This window comes from Vigna unguiculata, chromosome 3 (genome assembly GCF_037176805.1).
Source record: "Vigna unguiculata cultivar grain cowpea cultivar isolate G323 ecotype 2 chromosome 3, ASM3717680v1, whole genome shotgun sequence".
In the NCBI taxonomy this organism is placed as follows: domain Eukaryota; kingdom Viridiplantae; phylum Streptophyta; class Magnoliopsida; order Fabales; family Fabaceae; genus Vigna; species Vigna unguiculata.
Window position 1 is genome coordinate 96,491 of NC_140794.1, and position 17,415 is coordinate 113,905.

The 17,415-nt window shown below is 33.1% G+C and overlaps 3 protein-coding genes across 3 annotated transcripts; 2 read left to right on the forward strand and 1 right to left on the reverse strand.

Moving 5' to 3' along the window:
* Positions 1–2,252: 2,252 nt before the first annotated feature.
* On the forward strand, positions 2,253–2,965 carry LOC114179405 (zinc-finger homeodomain protein 11-like). The gene has a single exon (XM_028065740.2). It carries the CDS (start codon positions 2,309–2,311, stop codon positions 2,873–2,875), a length of 567 nt encoding a protein of 188 aa, XP_027921541.1. The 5' UTR covers positions 2,253–2,308; the 3' UTR covers positions 2,876–2,965.
* Positions 2,966–5,321: 2,356 nt separating this feature from the next.
* Positions 5,322–8,289, reverse strand: LOC114176908 (alpha/beta-Hydrolases superfamily protein). Its single transcript, XM_028062104.2, has 7 exons — positions 7,766–8,289; positions 7,642–7,680; positions 7,481–7,551; positions 6,591–6,655; positions 6,315–6,404; positions 6,118–6,210; positions 5,322–6,020 (listed from the first exon to the last, which is right to left on the reverse strand). Exons 1-7 carry the CDS (start codon positions 8,149–8,151, stop codon positions 5,619–5,621), a joined length of 1,146 nt encoding a protein of 381 aa, XP_027917905.1. The 5' UTR covers positions 8,152–8,289; the 3' UTR covers positions 5,322–5,618.
* A 1,609-nt stretch (positions 8,290–9,898) lies between these two features.
* Positions 9,899–13,042, forward strand: LOC114175833 (annexin D5-like). Its single transcript, XM_028060650.2, has 6 exons — positions 9,899–10,180; positions 10,421–10,566; positions 10,661–10,873; positions 11,599–11,814; positions 11,900–11,989; positions 12,591–13,042. Exons 1-6 carry the CDS (start codon positions 10,105–10,107, stop codon positions 12,792–12,794), a joined length of 945 nt encoding a protein of 314 aa, XP_027916451.1. The 5' UTR covers positions 9,899–10,104; the 3' UTR covers positions 12,795–13,042.
* The last annotated feature ends 4,373 nt before the right edge of the window (positions 13,043–17,415 follow it).

The window sequence follows — 17,415 nt, forward strand, 5'->3', positions numbered from 1 at the left end:
GTGTTTTATTGTATTTTATTAATGTTGTCAACACTAAACAATCAGAATTAACAATGAATACTAAATAAAACTATTATATTTAACTATATAGTTAAAACACGTTTAAGTTTTTTCTAAATGATATAAATTGAGGTGAAGTACGCTGCGTGACGTTCTTTTAACGAAATAATGTGAATAAAAAAGGTCTTCACTTTAACATGCAAAAGCTTTGATTACCAATGCAATCAAAATGATTCTATGATCTTTTTGTTGGATCTAGCACTTACATGATGTAAGTGTCAACCTCTCCCATATCAATTATTCATTCAAACACTTTTTCGTTGGTTACAAATTATTTTTTAGGTGCAATTTTATATTTAAGTCTATTTGCATGCACTGCACTTCTCAGATTAATTTAATGTCAACCTTACCTAAATTTTGCCAATGTGACAGGCTTATGCAAAAGTCTGTCACATTATATTGAACATCATTTCCCAACTAGCTATTTAACCTCCAATTACTATTTAAAATTATAATTATTGATTATTTTAATTTCTAAAATTAAAAAAAAAAATTAGAAATTTAAATTTATTGTATCATTCTACTCAATTATACGTGTTCCTGATGTGAAGAATAAGTGTGATGAAAATTTCATATAATTAACCCCATATATTGTTATTAAGTCCTAATGGTTAAAGAATAGGTAATGACATAAAATACAACAACCATTGTAGTTCACAAAGTGTCTTAAGACTCTCATGCTCTGCTTGAACAAAGGAACCTGAGACAATAATCTATTTCTTACTTTTCCAAAGTTTGAGATTTCCCAAGGAATAAGCAAAACCCGTGCGTTGATTGTTTTGTATTGACAAGCCCTCAATCAGAATCAATGTGCCATTTTAAGAGAATATCGTAGTTTATGGTAAAGAAAAAGATCAAAATGAGGTGAAGTTTTGGCATAATAAGAGCAGCATAAACAACTTGTTGATGAGTAACAATGGGAGCAACCATGTTTGGTAATGAAGCAATGAGTTGAAGTTCTTTTATTGAAGTTATATCTTCATTGATATTGACCACTGATTACAATTCTCACCATTGAATAAGTATGGGTTTCACATTGATGCACAGAGAAAGGTCATTGAAATCAAAACCTAAATTTGTTGGTGATTAGGTTCAGGTTTAGGGTAATTAATAAAATGGTAAGTATGCATAAGAGAAAGATGGAGGGAGGTAGGGTAGGAAGCATATTTTGGTTGTTGCAGCCTTAACAAAAAAAAAAAAAGGGAAAGAAAGTAGTAAACTAAAGTGATAAATGTGTTTGTGTGTGTGGGTTTGTGGGCATGGGATTGGCACTGTACAGTGACTGGACACTGAGTGGAGAAAAGGAAGCAAAGCAAAATGGTTCCCAAAAGCTACTGAACCAACCATTATTGTTTTCCAACACATCAAGTGAATGCATCTTTTGCTTCTCAATTTCCCACCCACTCATTTTTTTTCATCTTATATATTATAAATTTCCAAAACCATATCTTAACTTCATAACTTTTCTATAAATTCATTTTCCCATGTCACTAATATTTGTTTTTAACTTCTTACCACCTACTCTTTTCACCTTGCTACACGTATGTTCTGATGACTTTTTCGGAGTGCACAAAGTTTTCTCTCTTTATACGTATGCAAATTTTTAAATAACAACAATGGATCCAGGAGGCGATGGTTTGACATGAATAACATTGGTTTATATTTTATTGAGAAGAGAAATCGATGAGTGTGAGTAGTAGAAAAGTACAAAAAAAGGGGTGTGTCTGTATGTGTAATGTAGAGAGAAGAAATAATGAAATTCCCAAGTTTTTGTTTTCTGCATTCCGAAGTGAATTATTGGACAGAGCCCATACTGCTGAGGGTCCCTCTGCCCGAACCTTTCCTCATTTCCTTGGATAGACGCTCATGTCCCTTGCAAGGGCTCTAAATTACTGCTCCATTTAATATCACATACCATGTTAAAAGTATATATATGTGTCAATAAAGTGTTTACCTTTATATAGACCCACTTGGATAATATATGTATATATTTTTGGATAAATAGAACAATTACAATACATTATGCATGTTTTTATGTTTGTTAGAATTAGGGTTTAGTCACAGCTTGAAAACATTATGTTAACAGGATGTTTTGTTGCTTGTGTTTACTTGGTAACAGTGGGTGATGTGGATGTTGTTGATGAGGATAGATAAGATTGACATGCGTATGTAGATATATAGTGTGGAAGTTGGCAATAGTGAGTACGTGTCCGTAGAAGGGGAGACACTGTAATTATGGTATCCAAGGATGACTATAGTAGTCATTGCAGATGCGAACAAAGGTGTTGGGTTATATAGTTTATGCACTCTGCGCTTCGTAGCAGCAAGAGAGAAAAAAAAAATGGAAGGAGGATCTGGCGAGAAGTGGAAGAGCGTCTACAGAGAGTGTTTGAGAAACCATGCAGCCAGCCTCGGAAGCTACGCCACCGACGGGTGCGGGGAGTTCACGGTGGATGGAGGGGGGTTGCAATGCGCGGCCTGCGGTTGCCACCGGAACTTCCACCGGAAAGTGAAGTACCCGGTGGGTCCGGAGAGTCCTGGAGGGATGGATTACGGTGGCGAGGGAGGGAGTAAGAAGCGGTTCAGGTCGAAATTCAGCACAGATCAGAAGGAGAAGATGCTGGCGTTTGCGGAGAAACTTGGTTGGAAGCTTCAGAGGAAGGATCTGGATGATGAGATCGAGAGGTTCTGCAGAAGCATTGGAGTTAGTAGACAAGTCTTCAAAGTTTGGATGCATAACCATAAGAACTCTTCTTCCTCTTCTTCTGCATCTGCTTCTGCTTCCACAGGAAACATCTCCTCCCTCACCCATTAACACTGTAACACTTTCATCTCATCACTTTCACTCTCTGCACTTCTTGTATTTTTCTTTTTTCTCTTTAATTACCTCCACTTTTTATCACCACTCTTCATTTTTCATCTTCATTTTCTCTTCACCCTAACCTAACTACAAACACAATCTAAATTTATTTACTCTTTAATCTTTCTGTTACATGATTAATTAACCCTCCTACTTATATACTCACACACACATACATTATTAGGTCAAAAATTAGTTAAAATAATTATATTTTTTATAACATTTTATAAAACAAACAAATCTAATCAATCAAATTATTGATTTCTATGATAATATGAACGCACAGGCACACATTCACATAATTTAAGTTTTTATTTACATATTTTTAAATACATTATACATTAAAATTAAATTATATGGTCAAGTTAAATTGTATACATGATAATGTGAAATTCCAAGTGTTGGATTAATTAAATTTGTACTCTATAAATGGTATATATTGAATGTAAAATTTGATTAATTTTCACATGTGTAAACAGATAATAACTCTTTCTGTCTTTATACTTGTTGAGTTAAAGAGTAAGTCATAATTTTAAAATATTAAGACACACACAACACTTTGTTTCCTTACTTTCATGTCATCCAATCTACAAAAAACCTCATTTAGTACTTAAGAAATGAAATACTCAAGTATCTTGTTGGAAGACTGCAGTACGGAAATTAGGCTGACTATTATCTCAATTTATTTTTTAAGGACATTCTTAGGTTTTCATTATGGTTTGTATGAATAATTTGAGTTTGAAAACATGAGTTAATTTCCTCAGAGAATAGTTGGGGTCTTGAAAACTTGTGGAGAACCTCTGCGAAGAAGAATGTTATTTTTGGAGATCACGATGAAAGTGAGAGAAACATATACACTGATATCACTTGTGATCGCAAGTGATGTTTTTTACACTTATGTGACATATATGGTTAATTCATATCTTACCATCATAAATATTATGTAACTTAGTCTCCTCAATTTACATTTTTAAAAGTAAAAAGTATAATATATAAATATATATAATTCAATAAATTTGATTAAAATTTAAAACCTTTATCAGGATTAAATATTAAAACATTTGTTATATCTGTGATATAACATTTCTCCATTCTCATTAATGTTTATTCTATGTCATCTTTTCTAGGCAGGCAAAAGCGTTTTCAACAAATCAACTTATGTGGATTTTTGTAATTTTCTTAATTTAATATTCATCAAACACTGACAATTTTTATCTTACTTATGTAACATCCAAATACACTTGACAAGTATGATCCAAATGAGATTGGACGGTAGCGTCATCAAATCAGTGATTGACAAAATGAACACGATGTTATTCCTTCCAGACTGTATGTAGGCATGCCAACAAATGTTGAAAATCCAATCACCATAAACAATGGGCTTTGGCCCAATCTAACAAGGATAGGTGCACCACCTCATAATATTCTCTCATAATATACTATCACGGTTCGACTTAAAAAACTAATATTAGTATTAGAAATATTGCATGTATAAAGTACTAAGTAACAGCTACTCGTACCCTCCAAATACATGTATTCATTAATTGGGGAAGAGTGTCTTGGTGGAAATTAGTGGATTTGAGGAAAAATATAGGTTAAAGTAGATCTGTTTAGATTAAAAAGAAGATGACGTGAAATAAAATAAAATAAGAGAAAAGTTTGTAATAGATTATTAGTTATGTAATTGGTTTCGTAGATTAAAAGAATATTTTAAGTGATAAAAATTATAATTTGATCATAGCATTTATAAAATAATTTAAAATAAAATATTATTAGTGTAAATCATGTTAAAATGTGAGTTATTATTTAAAATATAAAAAAATTCATTGATGAAATTATATTAAAATAAAATGAGTATTATAATAATTATTTTTTTTTCAGAAACTTAATGATTTTTTTTCTTCTTTATCGCATAGCACCATCAATTGTAAAATGTGTTACCACCACCAAGAGTGAAAATAATTTATTAAAATAAAATGTGTTACGAACTATTTATTATTTGTTATGTACTGGTTAAAAGTGTCAAAATTAATTTTGAATTTTTGAAATTTAAAAAACATAAATTTAATATTTATGTTTTTGTTTTTTAACAATTAAATAATTGCTAAAAGAAATTAGGACTAAAAATAAAATTAACTAAAAAACAAAAAATCAATTTTGAAAAAGAAATTCAATGATATATAGTCTTGTAAAAAATACCAAAGAAGAAAGGATTTGTAAAAAGTTGTGAAGAAAAGATGAAATGTTAAATAATATTTGTAAAAATTTGATGTTGATGGAAATGGACCTTTTTGAGATAAATTTTGAGATAAAACTTTATTGATGAAATTCAAGAGTCCATGCACTGGCACACTATTGGTGGGCACGATGCTCGGGACAGGAAAAAGAAAAAGGTACAGAATTTTCCTATGGACAAAAATGACCCACAAATTATGCCTAATTAAACTCACGGTGCTCCACGACAACAACCACAACCGGATCGGAGAAAATAGTAATAAATAATGTCCTAACTAAAGGATGCTCACAGATGGCTTTAGGATTTTAACATAAAAGAATGCCTGGATTTATGTAGCTTCAGCATCAATTTACTTTCTTCTACAAAGAACCAGAAATTATCCATTCAGACAAGGTGCTTCTTCAATTTTCAATGGTTGAAAATTTTCTCGACATTTTCACTCACACCACTACTCATTTAACCTCATACTCTACTGTTCAGCCATTGAATTATATCCTGTGTGATAGCGTCTCGTTCTGGTTCAAAGAGAAGGTCATGTAAGAAGCCGTCGTATAGTTTGATACTCTTGTCAGTTGAAGAGGCTTCTACGTAGAATTTTTGAGAAGCAACGGGATCAGTTACGGAATCAGCAGTGCCATGGAGAACAAAAAATGGAACTCTTAATTTTTTTAGATTTTTCTGCAAGTAGGTTGTAATTCTGAGAATCTCATAACCAGTTCGTACTCTAAGAGGTCCAGTACATACTAATGGATCAGAGTATTTAGCAATTAGAGCCTCCGGGTCTCTAGACACTACCGAACCCTTCTTGTATGCAGAACTACATTGATATGTTGGCAGCACAAAAGAAGCTATTGGAGCAAGTACCTACAATGAAGACCACACGAACATGAATATGCCAAATCTCACATGTTTTATGCATTCAGGTATAAAACGAAGACGTCAACAAGACATGTGTGCTCACCAGCAAAACAGGATGAGCAGGGGCAACACCAACTGCAGGGGATGTCAATACGGCACCAGCTATGCGAGCTTCAAACTTCGGATCAAGCAGAGCCTACAATTAAGATAGAAATAAAAAGTTAAATCATTTATACTTCTTGAGCTTTTCCCCTTTTACTAGTTACTGCAACAATCTTCTTGTATTAAAGAAAGTACTACCTTAAGAGTAATGGCTGCTCCCGTTGAGTGTCCAAAGCAGAAACATGGGAGTCCAGGATTTTCATTTAGAACCTTGTCCAAAAATGTTTTCTGTTTATCAAAATGTTAAAAATTCTTTCAGTGTACTTCCAATCAGAAAACAAATTCTATATTACTCCTCCCATCGTGTCTCTCATGAAACTGCTGCCCACCACCATGTATACTCAAAACATAAATCACACCACCATTTATCTATGCATTGTCAAAACTTCGGTAGAACGCAGTTTAGAAACGTACCATATCAGACACGGCATCATCAAGAGAATGGACATAACCATGTAACCCATCACTTCCACCGTGACCTATAGATGTAAACAGAACATAAACATGAGAGTTGAGCAAATACCGAGGAGATGAAAAACAAACATTCTACCGTATATAACACTATCATATTCTGACAAGTTGCAACGTAATGTACGAACCCCGTACATGCTTGATTTAATAACTAAAAAAAGGAAAATCCTCCGAGGGCCCAGAAAGAACCAGACAAATAAATTTTCAAATCAGGCCCTTGTATTGTTTTATCGTTTAAAACAGCACTAGGGAACTTTACATATTCCAAGCTCTTGTAAAGAAAAGACAACTTGGGCATATTCCAAGCCGATAAGAGGCCTCTTAAAAAACTACACAAGAATAAGAATCCAATTAATTTACAGAAATGTTCAATCTACATAAAAGTTAAATTGTTAATAAAAAAACGCGTATATTTGCAGAGTTGAGAGAGAAACTTGACATTTTAATCAGCCGGACACTTCCAATTCCGTCTCACGTTTTGCTCTACGCATTTTGCAGATTAATAAGAAAATGCGCGACGACAGTTATCATTAATTTTCTAAAGACAACCTCTGAACTGAATCGGCCACTGTTATATAGCAACAGGGCAGCAACAGGGCAACAACGAGAAAAATAAAATAAAAAAGAAACCGGACTGTTCATAATGCAGTGAATGTTAATAATAATAATAGAGAGGGAGTGTGATGTTGATGTGTTTAGTCCGAATTAGGAACATCGACAGAAACCATTTGTCGCGTATAGAGTTAAATTTTTAAACTGGTGGTTTAAAGTTGGTGGTAGGGAGTAAAATGTTGGAAAATTGACTCGTAATGAAAATTGTGAAGAAAACTTACCAAGCCAATCCATGGCGTAAACCTTGAAACCATTAGCATTAAGCTGCTTGGCAAAGTCAGTGTATCTGCCACTGTGAGAAAAAAAAAAGGGTGAGGATGAGGAGTAATTATTTAAAAAAATAAAAAAAAAGGGAGAGGTATGATGAATAGGGATTGGATACCTGTGTTCATTAAGTCCATGCATAAGAAAAACAACTCCCCTGCAGAATGAAGAAATGGTTAAGAAAGAATGAATTAAGAGGAAGCAGATTGTGGTAAGGGAAAAGAGAGGAGAGAAGGTGTAACCTGATGGTATTGTTAGGGGAGCGGGGAATCCAAGACTGGGTGAAAATAGTGTCACCCCTGGAGGAAGCGATGAGGCGGTAGTCCCTCAAAGAGGTAGGATCGGCGTCGGCGTCGTCCATGAGTCTCCGAATGGCGAGAGCCCTCCTGGCGGTGGAAGAGGTAGAAGCAGCGGCGCTCTTCCATGCGAGTCGGGAGGAGAGGAGGGTCCCTTTGCGGAAGGGAAAGAGAAGGAGCAAAACGACAGCGTTAAAGAAGGCAAGGAGGGCCTTGAGTGCTCGGAGGGAAAAGAGGGCGCGGATTCTGCCGCTGGCTCCGGACGTCAAGATCAAGGTGGAGGCCTGGTTCCCCCTGCAAGACACGCCCTCACATGCCATTGCCGTTGCCATTGCCGATGCTTCCTAATCTTCCCCTGCTTCCTGTCCTATCCTATCCTCGATGAAGAACAACGCGATCAAATTCACCCACACCAGATTCAAAATTCAATATCCGATTCCCCGAATTAGTACGCACCCAAATTTAGCAGATGAAGAAGAAGGAGAATGGATGAGTGTTATTTATTTAGTATATAAAAGAAAGGGATCTTGGGATGGTAGCGTAGCACAGGACACAGGACGTAGAACGTTGCTGAAAGTGGATTGTTCCAGAAGGTGCCGTGGGGGTGGTCACCCTAACATGTGGGGAATTCCATAACCACACCCACCTGTGTCTCTCACCACACGACACGTGGATGGTATGCGGCGAAAAATATTACTTCACGCCTTCAATAACATCTTCTTCCCTTTTTTGTCCCTGTCCCACCAATGCTTCTTCTCTCACCGCCCCTTTGGATGCAGTCAACACCTTTTTCGGATCACCCTCAACCGCCCTCTCTTCTCTTACCATTTTCTAAACCTTTTATCCATTACTCTCTGTCTCTCTCTGTGTCTCGATATACTTTTAAAATCCATACTACAGTTTCAGAAATGTATTAATATAATTCAATTCCAACTTCTTAAAATATATTTTTAATTTATAATGTTTGTAATATAATTACGTTAATATATAAAGTAAAATCATAAATAATGTTACAAAGTTTAATAATCGTAATAAATAAAGTATTAATGGAAAAGCTTATAGTTTTGTAATAATTAATTATAGATTAAATAAAAATTTATATTTAGGATGTACTTTAATTATTTTGTAATTTATAAGAAGTAAGTTTTTCTAGTGAATTTATTTATTAAAATATAATAACAATCGTGAAATGTAAACCATAGGTTATCTCTTAAGGAATGTATTTAATTCTTTATGAAACATATTCATAATTTTGTTGTTTTAAAAAACTAAAAAGAAGTAACATTGTCATGCATTTATGACATATTAAAACTATATATTTATAATAAAAGATTGAAAAATAATAAAAAAACCCCATCAATGCAAATATTGTATTGTGTACAAAGTTTATTGTTATATGATTTGCTATTGGATAATTTTGCATTCTATTAATGAAAAATAATATATTTAAATATACGTATTATGTTATTTAAATTGGAAGAAATAAAATAATTTAGGATGTGTGTATTATTTGTCTATCTTTTGAAAAATAACCAAATTTAAAAGTTAAGTTTATATGATATTATCATAGAACCTGGGTCAATATAATAAATTTATAGACTATGAGACGCATATGAATAAAACATGTTGCTGTCATCCTCATTGAATAAAAGTATTATACAAAAAAACGTGGATGTAAGTAAGCATTATGTTGTAGAATTGATTTCCTCTTATTAACTTGTTGTCAATTGGTCCAAGTAATGTGAGTGAATACTTATCTTTCCAAGTGTCTCATTGTTTGACGAATTTGCTACAGAGTGTCAATTATTAAAAAATATAAAATAAACTAAAAAATTATATACATATTAAATGACATCCCTTTATATATTTTATCGGTGTCTGTGTCTGAATACTATTTTCTATTTTTCCTATATGTTGTCAGAAAAACATTTTTAAAATGAAATGGAGCCTCTGGGAAAATACTAGAAGGTGCCCAAAAGAGGAATCCAAATTACGCATCAATCCAAAATACACATCACCCCTTTTGGTACGAATGTAAAATAAAGAAATGTGAATTGACTCCTGGTTGTCATTGTTTTGAATCCTAAGACTTTGTCCTTGCAGTGGTTGCGTCAAAGTTAATATTTAAGATTATTTATTTGATGAGGATTGATCGGTAAGAGAAGTGGTGAATTAGGTGATTAATCATTCAAAAACCGATCCCCTTCTGCTCTTTCGGTCTGCGTTTGAAAGAAAAACAAAGTTTGTGTTGGGATTCAACAAACAATCGTACGTAGATACATAAGATGGCGACCTTGAATGTACCCCCTGTTCCTCCTTCCCCCAGAGACGACGCCATAGCTCTTTATACCGCTTTCAAAGGTCCTACCTTTTCTCTCTCATGTTTTTTTTTTCTTTTCTTCTCTCATGCCCCACGATGTTACATTAATTCACTCGATTAATCAGGCGCACAATTCGCTCAATTAATTACGCATGCATGCTCATAACACACATACAATTACTGCACATAATTTCTTACCAGATCCAAATTACTTGTTCCCTATCATGTTCAGATTGTCGTGGGAACCATTTTTTTTTTGTGCTGATTCATTGGTTTTGCAGGATTTGGATGTGACACTAGCGTTGTCATCAATATACTTGCTCATCGAGATTCCACGCAGCGTGCCTACATCCAACATGAATTCAGGGCAATGTATTCCTCGGACCTTCTCAAACGCTTAGCTTCTGAGCTTTCTGGCAAATTGGAGGTACTTTTATTCTTATTAGAACATTATAGACTGTGTGTGCGTGTGTTTCGTTTCCAACCGTTTTTTATTTGGCCTATGTTTTATGGCTTCCTAGACAGCAGTTTTGCTTTGGATGCATGACCCAGCTGGGCGTGATGCCCTTATCCTCAAGCAATGCCTGACTGCGGAAAATCTTGAAGCCACCACTGAAGTATTATGTTCGCGAAGTTCTTCCCAGCTGCAATATTTAAGACAGGTTTACTACACTAAATTTGGGGTTTATCTGGAGCATGAAATTGAAAGATACGCCTCCGGGGATCATAAAAAGGTGAATATTCTTCTCCTTGTCTCTATTTCGCTATCAGGAGTTAGTCATATTGAGATTTCTTTCAGTTGGATTTTGAAGTCATGTGCTCTTTTGATTCCTAAGCAGCCTTGATGCAAAAGAAATTAAAACTGCAATGTGACTCAGATGTTCATCAGAAGTGTAGTAGTATATTTCTGAAATCATCGGTGGATATTTCCATTTAAGACTCCATATGATTATGGTCTTTCTAGTCTACACAGAAATTTACAGATGAATGGCTTTTACCAAATCATTTGAGGCAAGGGTCCAGTTATGACATCGGGTTAGCCTGCAACTTGTCAAGAAACGAACAAAAGCACCCAACTACAAGAACGACAAAACCGGGAACAGAAATTAAATCAAAACAATTAAACAAGGGAAAATAAACAAAAATGAATACAGGATATACATGGTTTGATCTTAAAGACCTACATCCATGAGAAAAGGAGCAAAGTAATTCAGTATTAGATAGAAAACTTAGTTCTTAATTAACTCTATTTCCGGTATATCCATTAATTCAAATATGCTAGTGTGTTTCATTGCATGTCTCTTGAGGGAAACCCTGTTCAGTTGTTTGTCATTTGTCACATCTGATGTAAAAGTTCTGCTTCATTCCTTTTATTCTCTACACTAAGCACATCTCAGTTCCTTGTAAGATATTCAAACAAAACGTGTGACTATATATCTATGCAAATTTCTTGATGCAGATGTTGCTTGCATATTTAACCATACCGCGTCATGAAGGCCCTGAGGTAAATAGAGAGATAGCTGAGATGGATGCAAAGGTTCTCTACAAAGCAGGGGAGAAGAGGCTGGGAACTGATGAGAAAACTTTTGTGCAAATATTTAGTGAACGGAGTGCAGCACATTTAACTGCTGTAGATCATTATTACGATAGCATGTATGGACACTCCTTGAAAAAGGTATCTTTACCATTTTTTGTTTCCTTTGAATGTACTCTCTCCCAATGTCGTTTTTCTTGTGCTTATCCTAGTTGAATATGTACAGGCAATAAAGAAGGAAACATCAGGAAATTTTGCTCTCTCACTTTTGACAATTCTTCAATTTTCTGCGAATCCTGCGAAGTATTTTGCTAAGGTATTTGAATTTTGTGTAGTTGCTTCTCGTATATTGCCATTATACTTGGAAGGCGATCACAATGTTTTCATTCGATGATAACTCCTCATTTTGTAAGAAACAAGGATGATGGTGAGAATCAAGTGAAAACTGGTGCAAGATAAGATGATTGATTATGTTATACTTATTGTTAAGATGTTTTTTCGTTGAAAAGTCTGTAAGCAACATTAGCAATGAGTTCTTGAAACAAATTAATTATACAGTTGAAAATGTTAGAAACTTGAACGAAGATGATCATTTACTATATATCTTCATGGAGTTCAGACATTGTAGGCTTTGGCAGGGTCATTCATGAGCCTATCAAGGGTAAAAATCAATGCACACACAGTGTGGAATGTCAGTTACTTTGTTCAGAAGGCTGACATTGATTTTTATACTGCAGAGAGGATCCTAACCCCATTTAGCAGGACTTATAAATGTATTATGCATCAACAATTCTTCTTTCTCTAACTTGTTGGTGATTTTGTAGTAGTTGATTCTGTAAGCAGAAAGTGAACTTGTTGAAATTTGTAACTGCCAAGACAATGAGATTTGGTTTAAATTGAGGTTTTGCACCGTGTAGATGTTGCGCAAGGCCATGAAAGGTTTGGGGACTGATGACACAAGACTTATAAGGGTGATTGTAACAAGAGCTGAGATTGATTTACAATACATCAAAGCAGAATACTTAAAGAAATACAAGAAGACGCTGAACGACGCAGTCCACTCAGAAACATCTAGCCACTACAGGGCTTTTCTTCTCTTACTCTTGGGTCCCAATCAGTAGACCACAATGTTCAACCATGTTTTTGGTAATAAATTCAGCGTATGACGTTGAATATGTGAGCAGGTATTTTCTGTGTTGATGTAGTTAGCATGTTCTACTTTGTAACTATTTTGTACACGTATTTGGTTTCATCGTGTATTTGCTTGTCATCTCATCACCAATGCACGTATAAAGGATTGGTGTGTGTAATACAATACTCATATATTAACACGTACTCTATAATGTAAATTTTTTTTACTTGACAAAAATTATTATATTAATATTAAAAAATTCAAGTTTTCTGGTAACAAACCCTCTGATAAAAGTTCTTAGCGAACCATGAGTAGCTCAATTTAGAACTTTTGTATATGTGATATTCTATTGTTCAACGTTAATAGTTTGATTTTTCTTAACCTTGACATGATTTGATCACGTATATTTTGATGTTTGACTTAGATTTTAGGTAATATGTTTTGAGTCATTATCTGATATTTCTAAATACAAGGAATGGGTTTTGAAATTGTGATTGACCCAATTCTTGAACTTAAAATAATAATTAGATGAATCAAGGAATTACATTAATATAATTTAAACTTGTTCTGCTTGTCTGGAAATATACAATAGAGTTTGAATATTTTGAACACACATAGCTTTGAAGTTAATTTTCAGAAAGATGTTGAATCGTAAGCTATATAATCTCTCCACGAGATATTCGGGGTTGTTTATTGGGCTAATGCTTCAAGATTCACACGGCATAAAATGGGCCTTTTTCTTCTTACACTTCTATCATTACTGACTGCACAATACTTTAAGCAAAATCAAAATATGACTAAAATATTTTTTTCACTACATCATCTCACCGCCACTTTCGCCATTCAGTTCACTCTTTCAGAGAAAATAAATAAATAAAAATGAGAGAATAAAGTTAAAAGGTATTTTTGATTGAAAGTTTCTTTCAGAAAGTCTATTCCATTTAAGGGTTTCTTTTGAAAATTCTATTCTAAAATGCATTCTATATATTTTGGAAAATTTGTTTCGGAAAACTTTTTCTAAAAGACATTTTATATGTTTTAGAAAGTTTGTTTTAAAAAATATTTATCCAAAATTTCGTTTTGAAACACTTCTTATTAAAATATTTTTCTAAAGTTTGTATTTAGAATTGTTGAGAGGAGTTTGACTGGATGATTAACTTGAAAAATAAATACATAAATGAATAAATGGTATGCTAAATTTTTTAGACTAAATTGAATTAAATTATTCTTTACTCAACTCATGTTATCTCCAACCTAAATACATTTATGTCGGATTGATTAGTAGACTTTTGGACCCATTCAAATAATAAAATAGTAGTTATATTTTAAAACGGTAAATGAAATATTAACGTGTTAAAATATATACATTATAATTTATATATCAAATAATTAAATCTAGAATAAAAATTAGTTTCACTGATATGACTTAAATATTTAATTTTTGACTTAAATATCTTTTTGGTCCTCATTTTCGTAGTGTTTGTTGCGAATGGTCCTCATCTTCACAAAATGTTTAAAATGGTCCTCATCTTCACAAAATGTTTAAAATGGTCCTCATTTTTACCGAATGTTTAGAATGGTCCTCATTTTCGCAATTCGTGTTTTATTTAGTCCTTTTCTGTAACGTCGTTTAAATCATTAACGGAGCATTGTACATGTGGCATGATTTGTATTAGGGTGTATTACGTGTACTGTACATGTGGCTTAATTAGATATTTGGGGATAAATAAGTGAGCTAGGATTTTGGTAGGGAATGTTTGGGCAGTTGGTGAGTTTTGGCAATCTTGTTCCTGCATTCTCAATTGGTATTGCTCCAATCTTCTTCTTCCTGCAATCCCATTGTATAGGTATGTTACGGTCCCAATCTTCTTCCTTTACCCCTGGTTGTAATTGTTGGAGGCAACTGTGTTGTATCACTTCGTGCACTATTGGTGGTTCAACGAGAAACGAATTAACCCCAATTTGTAGTTGCAGAGAGATGGCTGCTTTGAGGATGACAAGAACTCCAAAGAATATTGGTAGAAAATTTTGGGTACAATCTATTTTTATTTTTGTGTTAATAATAAATTGGTTTTAATTTTTGATTTATTGATTTACATAGTGGTGGTTCCAATAATGTGGGCTGCAACTTTTTCAAATGGTGGTGTTGATGAAAAGGATGTCATCATCATGACACAAATGAGGCAGATTAATGATTTGGAGAAGTCATTGAAGGTTGTTGAGAAGAGGCTGCAATTAGTAATAGGGTTCACTTGAGTTGTTATTGTATTATTCGTACTGTTATTGTGTGTAATATTTTAAAGTCCAATATGTTCTGTACTATTGTTAAATGAAGGAATGAATTAGTTTGATTATGTTGATATTAGTCCCAACATGTTCAAAATGACATCTTAATCTGAGCATTGAAGTAAGTGAAATTGATTTAAGTTTGGGAAAAATTAAATTGATATAAGTCTGGAAGAAGTTAAGTTCATAACATTAATTCATCCTCATCAAAATGCACTACATCAATGTTTGGCAAAAGTGAAACTGAACAAAGTTTAAGAAAAGTCAAAATGCAGTACATCAATAATGAATTCTACATCAGAAATTTTAAAAAATAACTAAGACGTTTGTAGCTGCTATCATGGCCTCCTCCTAATTTGTAATTTCATCCTAAACTGTTGAGATGGTTCTTCTGGTGTTGGTAGTGGTGTTGCTTGACTCTCCACTTCATTCCTTGGTGGTTGAGTTGTTTGAGTTTCAGCAGTTGGTGCATTCTCAGCAGTTTAGGATTCTGGTGCAGTCTGCTCATCCACAGGCTTATCTGGGCAATTGTTCCTGTTATGTCCAATTTGACGGCATATGCTACATTTTTTTCTATGACCTCCTTTGCTGATTTGTGTGTTATCTCTTATGTGGTGGATGGACGTCAGGGTAGGGAGTTCTATCCCATAAGATTTCACCATTGATTGGAAAGATGATGGATTGATATATTTCTTCATAGGTGGATCTCCTGAAACAGATTGGTGGTATGAAGTCCTCAGCATTAACGAAGATAAAGAAATTTCCCTAATTGCAAAATTTCCCCTAACTTGAAGAATTAACGTTAATTAGCCACATGTATAGTACACGTAACACACCTTAATACAAACCATGCCACCTGTACAATGTTCCGTTAATGATTTAAATGGCGTTACAGAAAAGGATCAAATAAAACACGAATTGCGAAAATGAGGACCATTCTAAACATTCGGTAAAAATGAGGACCATTTTAAACATCCTGTGAAAATGAGGACCATCTTAAACATTCTGTGAAAATGAGGACCATCTGCAACAAACACTACGAAAATGAGGACCAAAACGGTATTTAAGCCTTAATTTTGTTATTTAAGACTATTTTTGATTTATTCGTTTATGTTTTCCAACCAATCAAAATAATTTGCAAAAACGTAGGTTGTCTTAGGAAAAATTGATAACCACAAGTAACATAGAGTTATAAACACTTAAAGTTTGAAATATTACTCTCTTGATAAGACAACATGTGAACTCCAACTAACAAAAACTAAACCTTAGAATTATGAAAAATAGGTATACATCTCAATCGATGAACATACATCATGCCATATGAAAATGTGTTTTTGGTTGGAAATTTGTTTTTAAAAATTTGTCCGATAAGGTATCATATGTATTTTGGAAAATTTGTTTAACAATTTATGTCTTGAAAATCTTGTTCCAAAATGTATTTCATATATCTTATTTCAGATAATTCTTTTTGAAATGTATTTCATATATTCTAAAAAGTTTGATTTGAAAATTTTATATTGAAAATATCGTTTTGAAATGAATTTCATACATTTTGGAAAGCATATTGCAAAATTTTATTCCAAAAGTTCTATTTATAATTGTTGAAGTGAATTTGACCGGATGATTAACTTGAAATATAAATTCATAAATGGTATGATAGATTTTGTTTTAGCAAAAATTGAATTAAATTATTCTTTACTCAACTCATATTATCTGCAACCAAACTAAATTTATGTTGAATTGATTAGTAGACTTTTGGACCTGTTCAATTAATAAAAATAGTAATTATATTTTAAAACATTATAGGAAATATTACCGTGTTAAAATATATACATTATAATTTATATATCAAATAATTAAATCTAAAATCAAAATTAGTTTCATCGATACGATTTAAATATTCAATATTTTTTATTTAAAACTAATTTTTATTTATTCTTTATGTTTTCAAACGGATCAAAATAGTTTGTTAGGTTATTCAAAGTACTAGTTGAACTGGAGCAACAAAAATTCATTAAATGACTCATCAAGTTGAATTGAGTGATTTACTTACTTGCACTAAATTAGAAGTATTTTAATTTGTGCAATAAAATATTAGCTTTTATGACTCGTATCATTTTGAAAATAGAAATATTATAATTCTAATATTTAAAACAAAAAGAGAGAGACTGTTTTAAGAAAATAAAAATAAAAAATAGCAAATGAGGTGAAGTTGTGGATATTTCGAGTACAATAATATATTATTCTTTTGGTAGCACGAGTTGGAAGTCGAATTGATTAAAACAAAATGCAGTACAATTGGTATGCTTCTCAATTAATTAACA